At 41.5% G+C, this 19,490-nt stretch overlaps 2 protein-coding genes across 2 annotated transcripts in view; one reads left to right on the top strand and one right to left on the bottom strand.

The window, feature by feature from the left end:
- cabp4 (calcium binding protein 4) overlaps window positions 1-5,570 on the top strand; it is a 30,033-nt gene extending 24,463 nt beyond the window's left edge. Inside the window, exon 8 of the mRNA XM_006787194.2 lies at window positions 4,948-5,570. Within this exon, the coding sequence (XP_006787257.1) occupies window positions 4,948-4,976 (29 nt within the window). The 3' untranslated portion in view covers window positions 4,977-5,570. The remainder of the gene's footprint in view (window positions 1-4,947) is intronic.
- Window positions 5,571-5,573: 3 nt separating this feature from the next.
- Window positions 5,574-17,856, bottom strand: lonrf1 (LON peptidase N-terminal domain and ring finger 1). The gene is made up of 12 exons (XM_006787193.3): window positions 17,016-17,856; window positions 14,405-14,523; window positions 13,453-13,575; window positions 11,190-11,384; window positions 10,852-11,065; window positions 10,656-10,758; window positions 10,415-10,529; window positions 10,190-10,311; window positions 9,930-10,088; window positions 9,531-9,693; window positions 9,268-9,420; window positions 5,574-7,455 (listed from the first exon to the last, which is right to left on the bottom strand). The coding sequence occupies exons 1-12, from the start codon at window positions 17,854-17,856 to the stop codon at window positions 7,297-7,299; spliced, it is 2,466 nt and encodes an 821-aa protein (XP_006787256.3). The 3' UTR covers window positions 5,574-7,296.
- Window positions 17,857-19,490: the final 1,634 nt, after the last annotated feature.

Here is a 19,490-nt window from a genome sequence, read left to right as displayed (position 1 = left end):
GGTTAGATACCAAATTTCTAAGCTTTTCAGCGCCGAGTACAATGACCTCAGTTTTATCTGAGTTGAGAAGCAGAAAGTTAGTGGCCATCCAAGTCTTTATGTCTTTAAGACATTCCTGCAGTTTAACTAATTGGTGTGTGTTATCTGGCTTCATGGACAGATAGAGCTGGGTGTCATCTGCATAGCAGTGAAAATGTATGCTATGTCTTCTAATGATGCTGCCTAGGGGAAGCATGTATAATGTAAACAGAATTGGTCCTAGCACTGAACCCTGTGGAACTCCATAATTAACCTCAGTGTGTGAAGAGGACTCTCCATTTACATGCACAAATTGGAGTCTATTAGATAGATATGATACAAACCACTGCAGTGCAATACCTGTAATACCTACAGCATGTTCTAATCGCTCTAATAGAATATTATGGTCAACAGTATCGAATGCTGCACTAAGGTCAAGAAGGACAAGCACAGAGATGAGTCCACTGTCAGAGGCCATAAGAAGATCATTTGTAACCTTCACTAAAGCTGTTTCTGTGCTGTGATGAGCTCTGAAACCTGACTGAAACTCTTCAAATAAACCATTCCTCTGCAGATGATCTGTTAGCTGTTTGACAACTACTCTTTCAAGGATTTTTGATATGAAAGGAAGGTTGGAGATTGGCCTATAATTAGCTAAGACTGCTGGGTCTAGAGATGGCTTTTTGAGTAAAGGTTTAACTGCAGCCACCTTGAAGGCCTGTGGTACATAGCCGATTATTAGAGATAGGTTGATCATATATAAGATCGAAGAATTAATCAATGGCAGAACTTCTTTGAGCAGTTTTGTAGGAATGGGGTCTAAAAGACACGTTGATGGTTTGGAGGAAGTAATTATTGACGTTAACTCAGAAAGATCAATTGGAAAAAAAGAGTCTAACTTAACATCAATGGAACTACAAGTAGCTGTAGATAATATTACATCTGTGGGATGATTATTGGTAATTTTTTCTCTAATGATAAAAATTTTATTTGTGAAGAAGTTCATGAAGTCATCACTAGTTAACGTTAAAGGGATGGTTGGCTCAAAAGAGCTCTGGCTTTTTGTCAGCCTGGCTACAGTGCTGAAGAGAAACCTGGGGTTGTTCTTATTTTCTTCAATCAGTGACGAATAGTAAGCTGTTCTGGCTTTGCGGAGGGCTTTCTTATAAAGCAACAAACTATTTCTCCAGGCTAAATGATGATCCTCTAAATTTGTGACACGCCATTTCCTCTCCAGATTACGAGTCGTCTGCTTGAGGGTACGTGTTTGAGAATTATACCACGGGGTCATGTACTTCTGATTAGAGACCTTAGTTTTCACTGGAGCTACAGTATCCAGAGTCGTACGTAGTGAGGAGGTGAAATTATTAACAAGATAATCGACCTCTGTTGGGGTAGCGTTCAGATAGCTGCTCTGCTCTGTGTTGGTACAGGGCATTGACGATGATAACAGTGGCTGGATTATATTCTTAAACTTAGTTACAGCGCTTTCAGAAAGACATCTACTTTGATAAAGTCCACTCTCCACTGCTGCGTAATCAATTATTGTAAATGTAAATTTTATCAAGAAATGATCAGACAGGAGAGGGTTTTCAGGAAACACTGTTAAATGTTCAGTTTCTATGCCATATGTTAAAACCAGATCTAGAGTGTGATTAAAGTGGTGGGTGGGTTCTTTTACATTTTGAGAGAAACCAATTGAGTCTAACAACAGATTAAATGCCATGTTGAGGCTGTCATTTTTAGCATCTACATGGATGTTAAAATCACCCACAATAATTATTTTATCTGAGCTCAGAACTAAATCAGATATAAAGTCTGAGAAATCAGACAGAAACTCTGTGTAAGGCCCAGGTGGACGATAGATGATAACAAGTAAGACTGGTTTCTGAGTTTCACAGCTGGGGTGGATAATGTTAAGCATCAGGCTTTCAAATGAATTAAAAGTCTGTCTTGGTCTTTCATTAATTAATAGACTGGTGTGAAAAATTGCTGCCACACCGCCCCCTCGACCTGTGCTTCGAGATTTCTGGTAGTTAGAATGACTCGGGGGTGTTGATTCATTTAAGCTAACATAATCATCCTGCTGCAACCAGGTTTCTGTAAGGCAGAGTAAATCAATTTGTTGATCATTTATTAAGTCATGTACTAACAGAGACTTGGAAGAGAGAGACCTAATATTTAATAATCCACATTTCACTGTTTTACTCTTTGGTTCAGATGTGGATACTGTATTGTTCTTTCTTTGTAAATGTTTAAGTTGTTTGTTGCTGGTTTTTAGTTTGTTTTTTGTCTTTTTGGAAGCAGACACAGTCTCTATGGAGATGGGTTTTTGGGGGGGTAGCAGGAGGAGAGAAGCTGCAGAGAGGCGTGTAAGACTGCAACTCTGCTTCCTGGTCCCAACTCTGGATAGTCATGTTTTGAGGGGTTTAATAAATTTGTCCATATTTCTAGAAATGAGAGCTGCTCCATCCAAAGTGGGATGGATGCCATCTCTCCTAACAAGACCAGGTTTCCTCCAGAAGGTTTGCCAATTATCTATGAAGCCCACATCGTTTCTGGGACACCACTCAGACAGCCAGCAATTTAAGGAGAACATGCGGCTAAACATGTCACTCCTGGTCTGATTGGGGAGGGGACCAGAGAAAACTACAGAGTCCGACATTGTTTTGGCAAAGTTGCACACCGATTCAATATTGATTTTAGTGACCTCCGATTGGCGTAACCGGGTGTCATTACTGCCGACGTGAATTATGATTTTATTGAATTTACGTTTACCCTTAGCCAGCAGTTTTAAATTTCCTTCAATGTCGCCTGCTCTGGCCCCTGGAAGACAATTGACTATGGTTGCCGGTGTCTCTAGCTTCACATGTCTGAGAACAGAATCACCAATTACCAGAGTTTGACCCCCAGCGGGTGTGTCACCGAGTGGGGAAAAACGGTTAGACACATGAACGGGTTGGTGGTGTACCTGGGGCTTCTGTTTAGGACTACGCTTCCTCCTCACCGTTACCCAGCCTTTCCCCAGCTGCTTGGGGTCTGCCGGGGAACAGCTAGCGGGGCCTACGCTATCTTCGGCTGCACCAGCTACAGGGGCCTGGCTAGCTAAGGGTGAGTGCAAGGTGCGAAGCCGAGTCTCCAGATCAGTAATCCTGGCCTCCAGAGCTGCAAATATGCTACATTTGTTACAGATATCATTACCGCTAAAGGAGGCCGAGGAGTAACTAAACATCTGACACAATGAGCAAGAAAGTGCAGAAGGGACAGGTGAAGTAGCCATGGTGCTAACGGGTCGGCTACGAGCTAAGCTAGCGAAACAGTACAGAGACAGTGAGTGACAGTGAGTGAATACTTTGGCTATAAATTAGGTAGTGAGTACACAGAAAGTGTGCTTCGGATGAAGCACGTGAAGATTATACTGTGAAAAAAAGAATGTATTTAGAAGTTGTTAATTAAACTGCTAAGCAAATAAGCTACTCAGAAACACCACTGTGTTTGAGCAGGAACAGGAAGTGATACTATACCACAGAGCGAGCGAACACCTACAGCTACAAGTTACTGAATACCCCAAGAACATTTTGTAAAGGGATGTTACACATGTGTCCCAGATTTTATCCATGAAGCTCAAACTATGTGACTATGTGAGAGGAAGAACTTCATTTAAATTTTATAGGTGGTGCCATGAAGCCATTTTTGCACCACCCAAGACTTATGAAATATGTAAAGTTTTCACCAGACCTGATGTAATGATGTAATTGATATATGGAGGGAATGCTGTCAAACCTGTGACAAGAAGGTTATAGACCACCAGTGGTAAGGAAGGACATGGTGAACCTAGTTGGAATGGGTCAAATTTGAAAGGGACAGAAGAAGAAAAAAATTGTGAGAAATGGGGTACAAAAGGATGAGACACAGGACAGGAGGGCTGGTTAAGTCAAGGTGAGCTGGCTGGAGCGATCCAATGTAATCAGAGCTGCATTAAGCCGATCAATACACATGCCTGGACACCTGTCACATGCCACATGCAAAGAGCAGACACTGCTGGGCAGCTCAAGGACTCAGCAGAAATCACATTATGCTGCACTCAGATAAACAATTAACTAACACACACATATAAACACGTCCACGTGTGAGCACGTGCAACACTATCAATACGACGTTTGTGTGGGTGAGATTAGTATGCGGCACATAACAGGCTTAAAGCAAGCTGTGATCCTGTTTGCCTCGTCTCAGGACTCCAATCAATTATGATTGGGGACATATGAACAGGCGTGTCACTCTGTGGATCAATAAGCAGGTGCTCCTCATTATCATCAATTAGCCCCAAGGGCAGCATATTGAGTGTATCTATCCAGTCCTGACACATGTGCAGTATTACTACCAGGCACATGGCCCACAGAGATCCACGGCACCCATGAGGACAGTGAAAATGATCGTGTTTAGGCTCAAACTGGAGATCTGATTGACTACAACAGAGCTGCTGTTACTAGTAAAAAAAAACAGTGTTACTAGGTTAATTTGGAATTATGCTTTCCTACCCAGTGATCAATAGTTTCACGCCAATAATAATTGTTTGAAAACACTTCGGAGGGACAATGGAAACATGGAAGATGTGATCGATCTGCAATCTGCAGCTGGGTTTCATTAACAGGAAACGTCAATAGCAGTCTTCATTGACAAGCTAATCCAGATGAATCAATAAGGTCAGCTAAAGAAGTAGTCATAACTCTAAAGTGGGTTTAAAGCAGTTAAAATTCAAAGTACCAAAGCGTACTATCCTGTAAACACTTCAGTGTTTCATAAACCTGGCGAGCACATAAACGTTTTGTGATTACAGTGTCATACGGGCTGAGAACGGCATGACTTTTTGTGATATTATTGTCATTAGTCCTTATCAGTGGATCTGCTGCTGTCTGTCTCCCCCTGCAGAGTTTGTTATGATGCTTTCTTCACGATGACCTCTGATGGAAGAACACGGAGCATTCAGCACCCGGATTCATCAGTTGCGTGCCATTATTTCTGTCTACTTACTCCTATTGTCCTTTTTCTTTTTTTGTGGAATATTGAATTTCACATGGCTGGCTGTGAAAGTGTAATCCACTCAGAGATCTCTTTATATTTTCATAATAAAAGTTGAGGTTGAATAAGTGCAGTGGGCAGAGGGTGAGTTATGAAACCCTTATTGTATTTGTTAATGCTGCACTGTTGCCCTCTGGTGGCAGAGAAAGAGCTGGTATGATTTATCACCAAACTGTTTTTACTGTATTTCCTATGGAACTGATACATGAATGGATCATACTCGAGTAGCTGTTTCTGACTGAGTGAAGAAGCAGGTGTAGCTGTGTTGGAAACAGTCAATGCTGCATATGATCTTGTACAATTTAGCAATATTTGCTAAATTAGTTATACAAATCTAAATAAATATTCCTGTAAGAGCAGCTTTTATTTAACAATTTGCACTTTTAGTTATGATGTCAGTGTTGCAGAAAAATAATGCTCAGCTGTTCTGTGTGGGGAATCCCCCCCCTCCAAAAAAAAAAAAAAAACACCTCCACAGCCAATGTTGAAAAAAAAGTGCATTTATTATTGAAAATTGATAACTTAAAACATCTGAGCAAAAAAAGCGAGGTCTGTCCAAAAAGCCTTTGTACAAACGGTTTACATACAACTCTACTCGTCCACCCGCTTGGCCTTTCTTAGATATTGTGAACACCCGGTAGCTCAAAATAATTCTGAAAAAAAAAAAAAAAAAAGATATACAGTTAAAAGTAGTATTCATGCTGTGACCAAAAAATAGGGAATGGTAACCAACGCCAAAACCACAATGCAAAATGGTGTAAGGCATACACAGTCCTCTGACTGAAGCACTGCAGGTACCATCCTTCCTCTTCCACGCAGACAGAGAGCAGCTTTTAATAAAGAATAATGCTAACCCAATAGCTGTAGGCATGCTGTTTTTACTGGTTTCAATTTGCCATAATATCGCAAGACCCCCTTAGGATTTCAAACACAACTTATGGACACAATGTACAAATATTACTTTACTCATAAATTAATTCAGTTTTAACTTAACTCAATGGGAAGCTGGATTGTTTTTTTGTTTTAAAGAAGACACTAAAAGCACTTCAAGAACCGAACCCCTGGATCCTGCAGACACAAGCTCTAGAGGAATCTTGTGGTCCATGACAAGTATGTGGAAGAAGGAGATTAGGAATTCAGGTTCACTGTGAGCCAACCAGAAAAGAGAAGCCAGGGCCAAACCTGAGGCTGCCAAAGGAAGAAAACATTAGGAACAAAAAAAAAAAAAAAAACTTTTCAAGGTCATGTGCTCCTCTTAAACTCAGGTTAGGAGCAACAAAATGCATGAGAAGCTGGAAGAAGCTCAAAACATGTATTCTTTCAACAGGTCCTTTGCCGCTCCCTAGAGGCAGAAATGGAAGTGTTTGGTACACGTGCACCAGCTTTTAGTTGCACTTGGTCCGTGCATACATCACTTCACAGTTATTCCTTTAAGTAATCTTGCTTTTACTTTTTTTGGACTTTCAGCATTTAGGATTTCACAGAGTCACACCACCTTTCACTGGTCTTATCAGTGTGGAAGCATTTTTGTTGTTGTTTGTTTGGGATTTTTTTTTTTTTTTTGCAATCTACGAGTCAAAATTGGGGGTCATTATCTCAAAATCTACTTAATAATCACAAGTTTGAGTCAGTAATTCAAATTTATGAGATACCAGCTCTGCCTGGTATTTTTTTTCTGTCCAGTGGCATAATTAAGCTTCCATACATCAAAGACAAAACAAACAAACAAAAAACACTTTTCGCCTCAGTTCACTTGCATTAATCACAAAAAAGTGATTATGGGATATTCTACTCTGTCACTCAAGAGCAACAACAAGGAAATATTAACCACGTGCTGCAGTAACTTCTCTTGTTCTTGTTTTTCTGCAGTTATTCAGGAAATATTTCTGGAAATTGACAATAAAGCAGATGAGAATTGTTGCTGTCTTATTTTTTTTTCTAGATCGTTTTTCATAATTACAAACATCAAATGTTTCACTCAAAGTATCCCTGAGGTGGTTTGCCGTATATGTTAGAGTGAATGACAGCTTTGCACTGATCGAGCCATATACTAGTGGTGGTGGTGGTGGTGAGGGGGGGTCTCTTAGCTGTAACTGATGGGGTGAACTGGCAGTAGGAACAAAAGCAGGTGTTGCTGAAGGTTTCTTCTTAAATGTCACTTCAAAGTCCAAAAGATGTTTGTTTGTTTGTAGGGAAGCTCTAGTTGTTGGGGATGCTCTGCAGATATGTGAGGATGTGCTGGATCTTAACCAAACGTTCTTTGAGGGTGGTCATGGACAGGACAGACAGCTGGTATCGAGGGTCGATAGGCAGAACAGCCAGCAGCCACCAGCAGCAGGCTGGACCATTCGGAGTCGCCTGGAAGAAAGGAGGAGGAGTGTAAGCAGCTTTATTAAGAAAGCACAAACCTTTGCTGTGAGACAAACTGAGCCCAACTCAGTTGAGGGTCCTGGTACTATGTTTAACATCAATGAACAAGGCAAATGTGATACTCTCATCTGGAGCATGTTGAGAAAATCTCTGAAAACTAGTACTGATAAACAGACAAAACCCAAATTATTACACTCTGAATCTCAAGGATCTGAGCAGAACTAGATGTTGTAGTTTAAATTATAGAAATATTCAGTATTTCTTTTAATTATTCTGGCTTTGAGAAAAAGCTTTTCACTTTCTTCCAACCCCACAGTGCATGCATATTAAATTAAATCTTAAAATTTCATAGAAAGTCTCATAACACAAATGCAGACTATGAGTATTTATGACTTTTAATATATTAAGTCAATTATGAGCATGCCAAACCCCCCAGTAATCAATAACTCCAAAATCTCCTGATCATCTGACACTTTTATTTATCTATTTACTTTTTGTTGCTGCAGACATCTCACGTTTCTCTTTTCATTTATCAGAAGTGTAATTAAATCCATTCACCCATGAAACTGATTCAAATCAATCTGCTCATAGAGATTTTTAAACTCTGTACCAAGTCAGTGTTTAACTTATTTCTAACTTGGTGCTACATTTATTACTAAACTTCATAGTTTTTCCTTATGTGCAGCCAAATGCAGTACTTAACGTATGACTGTGCCAGAGTCAGGAAGCCTGAGCCAGTTAAAACATTTGCACTTGACACAGTATTAGAAGTGAATGGTCTTTATTGTGTGTGCTACAGTTAACTTCAAAGCAAATAATCAGTTCATTTCTGTGAAATCTATAATAATGGAATAAAAGGTCAGCGTCGTGTCTTTGCTAGCATGTGGTAAAGTCTTTTCATGACACTGTTCTGATGCAACAGGGCAGCCAGGATTAGCTATGAAGCACCCTTTAAGCTCTTTAGCCTATATTGTCAATAGACTCCACCCAGTGGGTGTCCAAAGAAGTGAGCTGTAATCCCCTTTAGCGCTGCAGGCTGCAAGTAAAAGCTACATCTGAGCGCACACAGCACCTACGTTAAGGTATTAAGATCCCTGACGCAAGCGAGTACATGGCAATACGGGTCTCCCAAAAAAGCAAGTGTGTCGAGTTTCAAATGGTCCAGTTTTATATAATAATTTAAAGTCCAAGTAATGCAAGATTTACTGGCCGTGTGCTGTTTCCAAGAAGATGACCGCTGTTGGCGAATTCAGAAGATACAAGTTCTGATAATAATAAATCTTCTCAACAATCAACTCTGCTGCCAACTCCCTGCCGTGCAGTATTTTCACAAACTGTTCTGCTATACAAACAATATAAAGTGACTCACACCATTAATACTTTTTCCCCATATTAATTCCCACTGCAGGGAGGCACACATCAGCAGAAGTTTAATTATGCAGAAGGTTTCATTTTCCAGCTCACTTACTCTAAATTGATCATGAATTACAAGTCATCCCCTTGTTCATCAAATGCAGTTTTAATTTAAAACACACACACGTGCTTGTGTAATCATTGCTGCACTCCAAGACATCAGTGAAGTGCAATATTTTCTGTGTAATATAACAGTAAACACAAAGAAACCACAGAAAGCTTTGCAGTTAAATGCAAACGGCTTACATCCATCTCAATAAGCTCAAGAATTCGATTACCATTTGTTGGTTTATGTGAGATATTTGTAAGTGTGTCAGATACTATTTAATCTGCACAGAGATATTCAGATCTTCACAGATGGAAGTTTGGATATGCTGTGAGACGTACCTGGATGTCAGCTTCTCGTTCTGGCATTGGTCCAAAGTGCTGCAGGATTTGGTTGTGGAAGTGGATCTTGAGGTTCTGGAACCAAACTCGGGCCTGCTCATACACTGCATCGTGCAGCTCTTGTAGTCTTGCTAGTTCTTCACTGTCTTCCACCTGGCAAGCAAAGAATCGTTTGGCCTGGTTAAACTTAAGATACTTGATTTTTCTCCAAGAACAAAAAACAGGATTCCTTCCACCTAAATGACATTCACTGTGGTTCTTACTCTGCTATCCTCCAAGTGTTCAATATCTGCAGTACTGTAACCGTCCTTCATTCCTCGGGACAGGACCCGGAAGCGTTTTCCTCCAATGGTGTCCACTACCGAACGCCCATCGGGGAGGAAATGGACACTCCTGATGATCAGCATGCAGCCGTAGTCTGCAAACCTGCAGGAAGGCATATGACTGTTTATTTAGAAAATGTAGCTGAGGTAAATTGTTCTAATGACCCCTGAAGGGCCTTAGGTAATTAATTACATGCAATAATATGTCTACTGACATCTACCAGTCATGAGCAGAAAAATCAGTAAAGACTTTGAACAAGTGCTTTCATAACTATCTTTATGCTGCATAAAGACTTTTGTTTAGTGACCACAACACAGTGCCTGTGCTTGCATACTTACCCTTTTTCAGGGTCACTGATGCACATCCCAAACTGCCGGGTGCCTGTGTCCATGCAGCGGCGAATCATGAGGCGGTAACGTGGCTCAAACACATGTAGGGGACAAGGCACAGTAGGGTACGCCATGGTACACACAAAGATAGGCACATTCTTTGTCAGGCTGGGGAGAAGGAATTAAAGGAAAACGAGTTTAGGACTTTTCTATGATGTGCATAAAACACTTACTGATAAACATGATGCATGAATGAAAAGGCTGCTCACTCAGAAAGCTCTCTGGTCTCCTCCTGGTGAGTTTTAGTCCTCTCTGCATACTCCCGGCTCAAGTACTGTTTGATCAGCATGTCCAGGAGTATGGTCTCCTTAAATTTCCTAGATGCCAGATACTGAAGAGAGCGGGACAATGGGTTAATAAAAACAGGAAGCACAGAGCACCTTAAAAAAATTTGCAGAACACCAGCACAATTTTGGTAAATTTGTGTCTCTCACCTCTTTGAGACTCTCTTTACAGAGCGGGCACTGGGGCATGTGATCCAAGCAGCGTTCCAGGCAGTTTTTACAGAAGGTGTGGCCACATGGTGTGGTTACAGGCTCATAAAACAATCTGCATTGGTCACAAAAATCCAACAATCAGCTTGTTGTTCTAGATGTAAGCAGCCAGGCTGTTGAGTCATATCCATGAGTGCTGATGTAAGCCAGCAGTAAATGTGGCACACAAGGCAGTGCTTACCTCATGCATAGAGAACACTCCAGGTCATTGGAGTCCAGCAGATCCTTGGGAATAGTTCTCATTTTAGGTTTGGTGGGGGGGGTTTTGGAGACTTTTGCCACACCTTAAGACAAGAAGAGGTATTTTAATAAAATTTAATTGAATTAAATTCGGGTTAGAAATTAAAAACAAAACAGCAGAAAGCTGTTCAATGCACCTTGTTTTTTATGCTTGCTACTTCCGCTGTCCACTACACAGGGCTCTATGTCTGACACTGACAACTTCCTCTTCAGGAGGCTTCCTTTGTCCTGGTCCCCCAATTGAGGAGCAGAGCAAACTCTCTTTAGACCCTCCTCACTACAATTAGAGCTATGCGATCGTAGCGAATGAGCTCGGCTCAAACCAGGTCGCTCCACACTTTCCCAGCGTTTCTACACAATGACACAGGACAGAGGTTAAGAAGATGATGGTGGTTCTTTCACTGGTGTGGCTACAACTGCCATTATTAACAAATTCATTATCAAACTCTGCGATTGAGCTCCATTGTGTTAGTACCTCCTGGTTTTCCAGATGGTGCACAGAGGCAGCACGGACTTGGTGGAGGTGTTGCCTTTGAACTGGCCTCTGTGGTTGGGCTTGGGTATCTGCCACAAGGTTTTTACTGCGTAAGTGAGTCAGTGCGTTCTGTGTTGTTTCCCTCAGGCCAACCTTCACATTCTCATCACCGGGGGAGAGAAGATCACACAAGATCTGTGAAAAGAAATCAGCGTGTTATTGGAATGTCACCTAAAATCATCAATGCCATCCTGGGAAGCTTAAAAAACCTGAAGAAGAAACACTTCTGGGTACTAGAGGACTCAGATAGTGCTAGAGCCGGTGTCCCATATTTGTAAGATTTGCTCATTCAAATTCAAATGAATCATCAAACACTGGCTTTAAACTACATATCGTGCCACACAGGTTGAAAGAATACAGTTAGGTCCATACATTTTTGGATACCGACACACGTAACACGGGCCTAAAGAGCAGACTTACTCTATTTCAAAGGGTTCAACAAAATACTGTCTTCACCACCAAAGAATTACAGCCACTTGTATACACTGTGAATTTTCTTCTCAGGTTCATGTAATACTCTTTTTTTTTTTTCACACAGTAATAATATAACAGTTTAATTTTCAGGCCTCAAACATACAGTGTGCAGCGAGGGAAACATAGGCTTATTTGTCCTCTCTGCACAACAGGTTTACTGAGAAAAGAATAAACTACACACTAACATTTGTTCCTTCATTGAAGTGATTTATGTGATGTTCAAAATAAATAATTAATTCCCAGATGTCAGTAAAACAACACTCACAGTTTTAGATTAATCCCAGACTAAAAAAAACAAAACATATCAATGAACATCTAAAATTTAAAAGTAGTAGTAGCTTATTGTCTACTACTGACAGAGCCTGAATTATAGATCATTTCACACATGCTTCACTCACTCGTTTTCCTCTACACCGTTTTCTCCAACACTGCATAAAAAAATATTTCATCAGAATATTTCCACAGGAAACTGTGTGCAGCAAATAAGGCCTGTGATAAAGCTGGTGAAAGTGATGATCCTGCCAAAATGTGTATGCACCACAATTTCTGTTCTTCATTTTTACCCTTTTACTCTTATTTTAACAGATGTGTAACCATATGCTGAGCATCATTTCAGTGTTGTGTGAGCTTAGTCATGAAAACGAGGACAGTGGGTGTCATTTTCATATTCATTAATTAGTTGATTGCTACATTTTGGTACTGAGGAGGCTGGTACAACTCGTACAACCTTGGTTTATTGGCTCATGCTGCCGAGCTTCCACGCTGTAGCAGAAAGATGCCTAGTTCACTTCTAATTTCCAAATCAGAAGCATGAGAAATTTAGTTAAGATGCCAACACACCCAGTAACCCAAAATGACCAAACGAATCAATTTTTGAAACGCGATTACAGAAAACGCTTGTGTCGGCAGCTGAACACAGACCAGGTTGGGCACATAATGGCGAACTGTCATGCTATGCAGAGAATGAATGTAGTCCTGCATACATTAGTCAGCTGCATGTCACTTATGTAACTACAATACTGTGCTCTGTCTGATCTTTAAGTGGTACTAACGTCATTAGAGGCACAGTCATAAGATCTGACCCACTAACAACTTGTGCAATTCTAAGACAGATGATCCCAGGGAGATCGAAGGAACCAGCAACGTTCATGGTCATGGAAGTACAAACCAAAAGCAATGTCATTTGTGTACATCCAATGTCCCTCATACAGTCCACAATCATCACCTTGAGTAAAGCATCAACAGTAAATGCTTCATATTTCCATATTTCCAATAGCTTTAATGTCCCATGGCCTATGTAATTCATTTCTTACTTTCTCTTTTCAATTTAAATATATCAGCATCAATGACCAGAATAATAAAACTGTAAAGGACATTTGACAATATAAATCCTATTAAAAACACAGCAACGCAACAGCTCCTTCCATTCAGGATGCTTATAAAACCTAATGTCTCTAACATGCTCCCAGTTAAATGAGTAATTCAGTAGTTAAGATTAAGATGTCATGACAAAAGGCGATTACATTAGGGTTGTAATATAATAGCAGATGCTAAATGAACAGACAAATGGCTCTAAAGTAAATAATAAATGAATAAGGAGAAGGGGAGCTTTGTGTTCCCAGCTTAGACACTCGTGCCCTGGATCTAAACTACTTAAAATAGTTAAAACGTTACGAATTCCACTTCCTCCCTGGCAGCAGACTCACAGCAGACACCGTAACCCTCTCACCTTTTCCACTTGTCTTTTAGCACAGGGAAAGTCCTCATCAACAGCCAGGCAGTGGAGGAAGACTCTGAGAGACTCGTCCACTTGGCCCATCTCATGCAGCACCATAGCTTTCCTAAATAAAGCCTGAAAGAAGACGTGCAAATGTGACTCTCAGATAAGCTTCAAAAACACAAGCTAAAGGTGTAGCTTATATATATATACACAATGCTTTCAATGCCTGTCAATATGACTATGCATGACATAGATAAAATCACAAAACATGTCGTAGGCATTCGACACAGACGTTTGGTGTCGTGCTTGTGATGTAATAGTCATTAATGTCTGTGACCTTAATCGCTGCATTCTCAGTTGCCATCGAGAAAACCTTGACTGGTCATGACACTCTTTTGTAACATATTTACCCAAAGAGAAGCTCCTTTATGTAACAGTAAAAATAGCAGCCCGCTGTTAAAAGTACGGCCTGTAAGCAAACTTCTCCGGGAAGTATAATTCACTGGTCACTAATCCAACATAAACCTTGAAAGGTGTTCTATATCAATGTGGATGAATGAATAAACCTTGCTGCTGTAAACTGGTCTGCAAGTTACAGGTCATTAGCATATAACGACACTAATGACACAGTTAATGAGGCCGCTCTCTCTCCATCTGTGGGGCTGTGACGGCAGCAGTCTTAAAATACACCTTTTCTAAGTAAAGGCTGGCTGACCGATATATCACAACAGGTGAATGCACACTAGACTCGACTATGCAAAAGGTAGTTGTGTGAGTTCGTCCACCATCCTTAGGGAGTTCTATGCTAACTTACCCAACACCAGTCATTCAACCACATAAATCCCTCAGACTTTTACAAATTTTACAAAGTCATTCTGTTTCTTTATTATTTATTAGTCATGCTTCATTTCTATTTTTAAAGCAGACTAACATATTCCTGCAGTATCACTGAGTGACCTACTTCAGCAGAACAGCTGGATCGGGGACAAACGTTAGTGTCCTCCAAAGCCTGGCGGTACTGTTTCAGACCCATGTACGCCTCCGCTCGAGACAGTCGCGCCACCACCGTCGTGTCTGGATCTGCAGGGGACAGGATGAAAAGGAGAGGGGAAAGAAAAACTTTTAATAAACCTCAACACTTGCACAAACACAGACCATTCAGTTGCTGCATGATTTGACATGTATGTGACATGCAACGCAGGTTAAACCTCAAGTAATAGCACACATACCAATTAAGTCTATAACTCACTGAGCTACCCCACAATATTTCCTAGCTGCACAGGCAGGTACTGTTTTCCCCTCAACAGAAAATATTTCCTGCAAGTCACACATTATGCAATTAATCAGGACCCTGCATTACATATTAACTGTGTCAATGAATTCTGGGCAAACAGTGTAAAAGGAAAACAAGCTGCAGAAGCCTGCAAGACCAGAGAGAGATTGGTTGACTTTATGGTTCTGTCCACTGTGGTAGCTTAAATTAAAAAGAAAAAGCACTACAAAACATGACATATGTTTAAACACAATGACAGGCTTTTTTGAAAGGCAGACTGCTTTGTTGTTGGTAGAACAGCTGCCATTAAGGAGGGCCTAAAACAGCTCTAAATATTTCCACCTGTGAGAAAGACTAAACATTAAGATGAAGATATATTCCACTGGCTATGTAATCAGCTTGCCTCAACCTTTTAAAGCAATCTGTCTGCGTGGCAGATGAAGTTTGTTATTTAACTGCTGTGTTATCATAAACCACATTGCATACTGTCAGTGCTAATAATGTATTACGTTTCCCTGAGAGAGATTATCTCATTTCTATGGAGCATTTGAGATACTAATTAGAAGGGTAAGGGGTAGTTTGTCTTGTCATCATTACATCAGCGAAGCACCCACTCTGTGTCTGGAACTTTCTATCCTCCCCTCAGGTTGGATGCAGAATGACAGTGTGGGTCTGCACTGTCGTAAGCAGGTGCTACGACTGCAATAGCGCCTCAGCGGCATCGGTGTAAAGTCCTCTACCCACTGTTGAGTGACATAAGGGTAATGCCGCTATTATCTTTATGTAACTTTTAATGTGTACAAATCACTGCTTTTGGGACAACCTGAGAGACAATCCAGGAAGAGGGCAGGCTGTAATTTCATATTTTGTCATTTGTCATCTGGCACACAGCCTTTCCTTCCTTTTTAAAATAGTTGAAGCAGCAAACAAGAACAAAAAACGAACACCCAAATATATGATGTTAATTTGAAAGCAAGTAACTCCAAGCATCTAATGTAGGGGAGGAAGTGCATTTGGGTTGTAGTGATTATTTCTTAATTTATCCTATTTATCCTCAGCAAGCTCCATGTTACATCCAGAAAAAAACAAACCATTTACTGTTTTAGGGGGAAAAGGGGGGGATAAAGTTTTGCTTTAAGTTACTCAAACCATCAAATGCAATTCATTTTGTTCTGATTAACTAAGACATGCCTTCAAGTCTGAGTCTCTGGGGGTTCCTGGAACACGGTTAACCCTTTCGCTAAACATCCTGATATTGTGCTGCTTATGTCTGAGTAACAGAGGTCAAAAAGGATGCAGCATGTTACATGAGATAAATCACATAAAGGTCCAAAGCAGTTTTCCAGACCTACTGTCAAGCTGCCAGGCTATAGAACTACTATCCTAATTACTATAACAGCACATGTTTAATGAATAGACTAGATTTCCTTCATTGTGTGATTGAAAGTAATCAGAAATTTAGTAATCAGGAAATAAAAAAAGAAGGAAAAGAAAGCATGTTCTTCTTGTAAGACAGCAGCATACCCACAATGCATCACGCTGCTTTACTTTCTATTTTTGTTTTCACGAAGGCAGGGTATGCCATCCTCTGGCCTGTCCTCTTTAACCTGGGAGTTCAGTGTACATGCGGGCAGTTTACCATATGACTAGTTTGTTTTTACCGGACAAAGGAGCATTACTCACTGCAATACACCCACATAGGGGTTTCCTATCAATACGTGCATCTGCACCTGCGAAACTCAATGCCAACAAACCTCCCACGTCACTGGCAGGCTAACTACAAATAAATAAACCAGCCGGGTTTAGTTTCTTTCATTGCATAACTTGCTGCCTTTGCTGGGTGTGTATAAGGACCCCCGGCACCTTCTAAGACATTTATGAAACCGTGGTTCGCCCAGACATAACAATTACAAAATACAACCGCCCTCCCCCCATTTGAAGTTACAAAACCTGCTCCAATATGTGTCACGACCTGCCTTACGCAACGCGCACAAAGCGCGCATGCCCATCTTGTGCCATTTCATAAGCTGGGCCCAGCAGATAGGCAGAGCAACAGTAGACTGGCGTCAGTATAACGCATGAAATTAAGTAATTACTACTTAAAAAAAATGTTGGTCACCATGTTGTCGCCTCTGAACCCATTGAGGGCAGGGGGCATACACGTATCCCGCTCCCGTCACTACTACACAACGCTGGTTAAGTAATAACACACCCGCACTCCAGTCATGCCTGCTCGGTGAGAGTGCGCAGTAGACACACCTCTCCCGAGTGCACGGCTGGCACTGTTAACAACACTGACCTGACTGAATCACGTCGGTTGCTAGCTCCACGGCTTCTTGGTAGCGTTTTCTTCTACAGAGTGCGTCCACTTCCATTACTTTTTTCGATTTTTCCACCTCCTCCGGGAACCATTTACTTAGTAGTCCGCACAAAATCACGTTCACTTTCTCCTCGCCCCTCACGTGTTCACTACACAGTTTACATTTGTCAAGCAGCCGTCGCTGTATGCATCGTTTACAGTATGAATGTCCACAGGCTAAGGTCACGGGTTCACCTAGAAAGCAGTGACAGTTAGGACACTCCAGCACGTCCTCCTCCGCGGAGCTCTCCGCCGCTTCCCGGCTACTACGGCCTGACAGCGGCTCTGGCCCGGCCACTTTCCTCTTAAAGTTGCGAAGGATACAGTCCACGAAAGTGCTGAGCTGCTCGGGCTGCACAGGACTGTACCGCATAGCAGCTGAAAACCAGTCAATGGCTTCTCTAAGGCAGTTTTCGGACGCTAGAGCGTTAGCTTTCTGAAGTATAAGTTCATGGTGGTCCTCCTCTTCCGAGACGTTGCCCGAGTCAGCACCGATGAAGAAGGCGCTTCTCTCCTCCAGGTCGTCCGCCGCTTGCGGCTGGAGCGACATATTAGCGTCTAAAAAGATGAGCAATAATATGTTATAGAGACTTGGGCTTTCTTCTGCTAACGTGTTTATCCATTTTACGGCTGCCGTGGTCCTCAGCGGTATATTGAACGCACTTTCCCATAGATAACCGATTGTTACATAAAAAAAAAAATAATTGTCACGTGAGCAGCAGACTCGTGCCGTGATTGGTCGGGACCTCTCGGTTACAAAACCTGTGCTTGAAAGTTTCATAACTACGGAAGAGACGTAGTAAAGTTGCCAGTGTGCCAAATGTCAACGCTCTAACTGGAACTTTTTAACCCCCCCAAGTCCTTTATAGTCAAATAAAACCAAACAGAAGCCATATTACTGCGAAGGTTTGAGCGGGAGGTTTTGAAACCAGGGGAAATAGGAAACCTACTAAAAGGCATTCATAACTGCTTGTGTAATACGATTTTGTAACACTTTCCCAAGTGTCAGTTTTATGTAATTAATTTCATGCACCTTATGTTTTCCTTTTTCTTTCGACTTTCTCAGTGTAGTTTCATACTTTTATTTGCTGCAGGAAATATTTACTGTTTGGTTTTTTAGAAAGTTTTGCACAGAAAAGCAAAGATCACAACACCCGGTCACTGCTAGCATTACGTCACAGCCATATTATTTATGTAAGGGGAAATTACCTTTCTCCAAAGGTAACAGGGCTTGAGGTCCGGTGTCTGGGGAGGTGTGTTTTTCTACCCAGGTATGCTTTTACTGCAGTGGCAGTGTGTTTGGGATCATTGTCATACTGATATATGAAGCTGTTGCCAATCAGATGGTTTCCAGATGGTATTGCATGGTGAATCATCTAGCTGAAATACTATTGGTGTTGTTCCAAATCATGACGGCCTTTTTCCCTGTTTCTCTTCCATACAAATGTCTTCTTGACGGCGGCCCTTCCACTGAGACCATTTCTGATAATACTTCGACAAACAGTAGGTGCAGATGCATCTCTCATGTCCGATTTCAAGTCACAAATAGGGAAAGTACACCCAGTTTTAAAAAAAATGTGGTTAATCACAGTTAAATCGTGATTTGAATCATGATCTATCTATCTATCTATCTATCTATCTATCTATCTATCTATCTATCTATCTATCTATCTATCTGGTGTCAGCTGAACTACCTCCAGATCAACACTAGTAAAACCAAGGAGCTGGTGGTAGACTTCCGCAGGCACAAACATCCTCCACTGCAACCACTGAACATCCAAGGTATGGACATTGAGGCTGTGGACAGCTACAGGTACCTTGGTGTTCATCTGAACAACAAACTGGACTGGATTCATAATTTAGAAGCCCTCTAGGAAAGGGCAGAGCAGACTGTACCTGCTGCGGGGACTCAGGTCGTTTGGAGTGGAAGGCCCACTCCTGAAGACCTTCTATGACTCTGTGGTGGCCTCAGCCATCTTTTACGGTGTGATCTGCTGGGGTGGCAACATCTCTGCTGGGGACAGGAAGAGACTGAACAGGCTGATCAGAAGGGCCATCTCTGTTCTAGGATGCCCTCTGGACCCAGTGGAGGTGGTGAGTGACAGGAGAATGGTGGCTAAGCTGTCATCCCTGTTGGACAACATCTCTCACCCCATGCAGGAAACTCTGACAGCACTGAGCAGCTCCTTCAGTGGCAGGCTGCAGCACCCACGATGTAGGACGGAGAGATTTCACAGGTCTTTCCTCCCCACTGCTGTCAGACTCCACAACAAAGACTCCAACTGATCAAACACACACATCTACATATGTGCAATAACACTAAGCGCAATACTCTTTTCTGGCATCGTTGTATTTTTACTCAGTTGTATATAGAATTTGTATTCTATTTTTATCCTATTGTATATTTTATTCTAT

Source organism: Neolamprologus brichardi, chromosome 6 (assembly GCF_056152115.1).
Source record: "Neolamprologus brichardi isolate AB-2024 chromosome 6, ASM5615211v1, whole genome shotgun sequence".
In the NCBI taxonomy this organism is placed as follows: domain Eukaryota; kingdom Metazoa; phylum Chordata; class Actinopteri; order Cichliformes; family Cichlidae; genus Neolamprologus; species Neolamprologus brichardi.
This window is presented reverse-complemented; position numbering and strand designations above follow the sequence as displayed.

What these genes read in the sequence shown, in the direction of transcription:
- lonrf1 (XM_006787193.3), bottom strand. Translation starts at nt 17,856, where the DNA reads ATGAAACTTTCAAGCACAGGTTTTGTAACCGAGAGGTCCCGACCAATC. An exon ending in AACCGACGTGATTCAGTCAG is followed by an intron (nt 14,524 to 17,015) that starts GTCAGTGTTGTT and finishes TGTCCCCTGCAG; the next exon opens with ATCCAGACACGACGGTGGTG. An exon ending in ACCATCTGGAAAACCAGGAG is followed by an intron (nt 11,066 to 11,189) that starts GTACTAACACAA and finishes GTCATTGTGTAG; the next exon opens with AAACGCTGGGAAAGTGTGGA.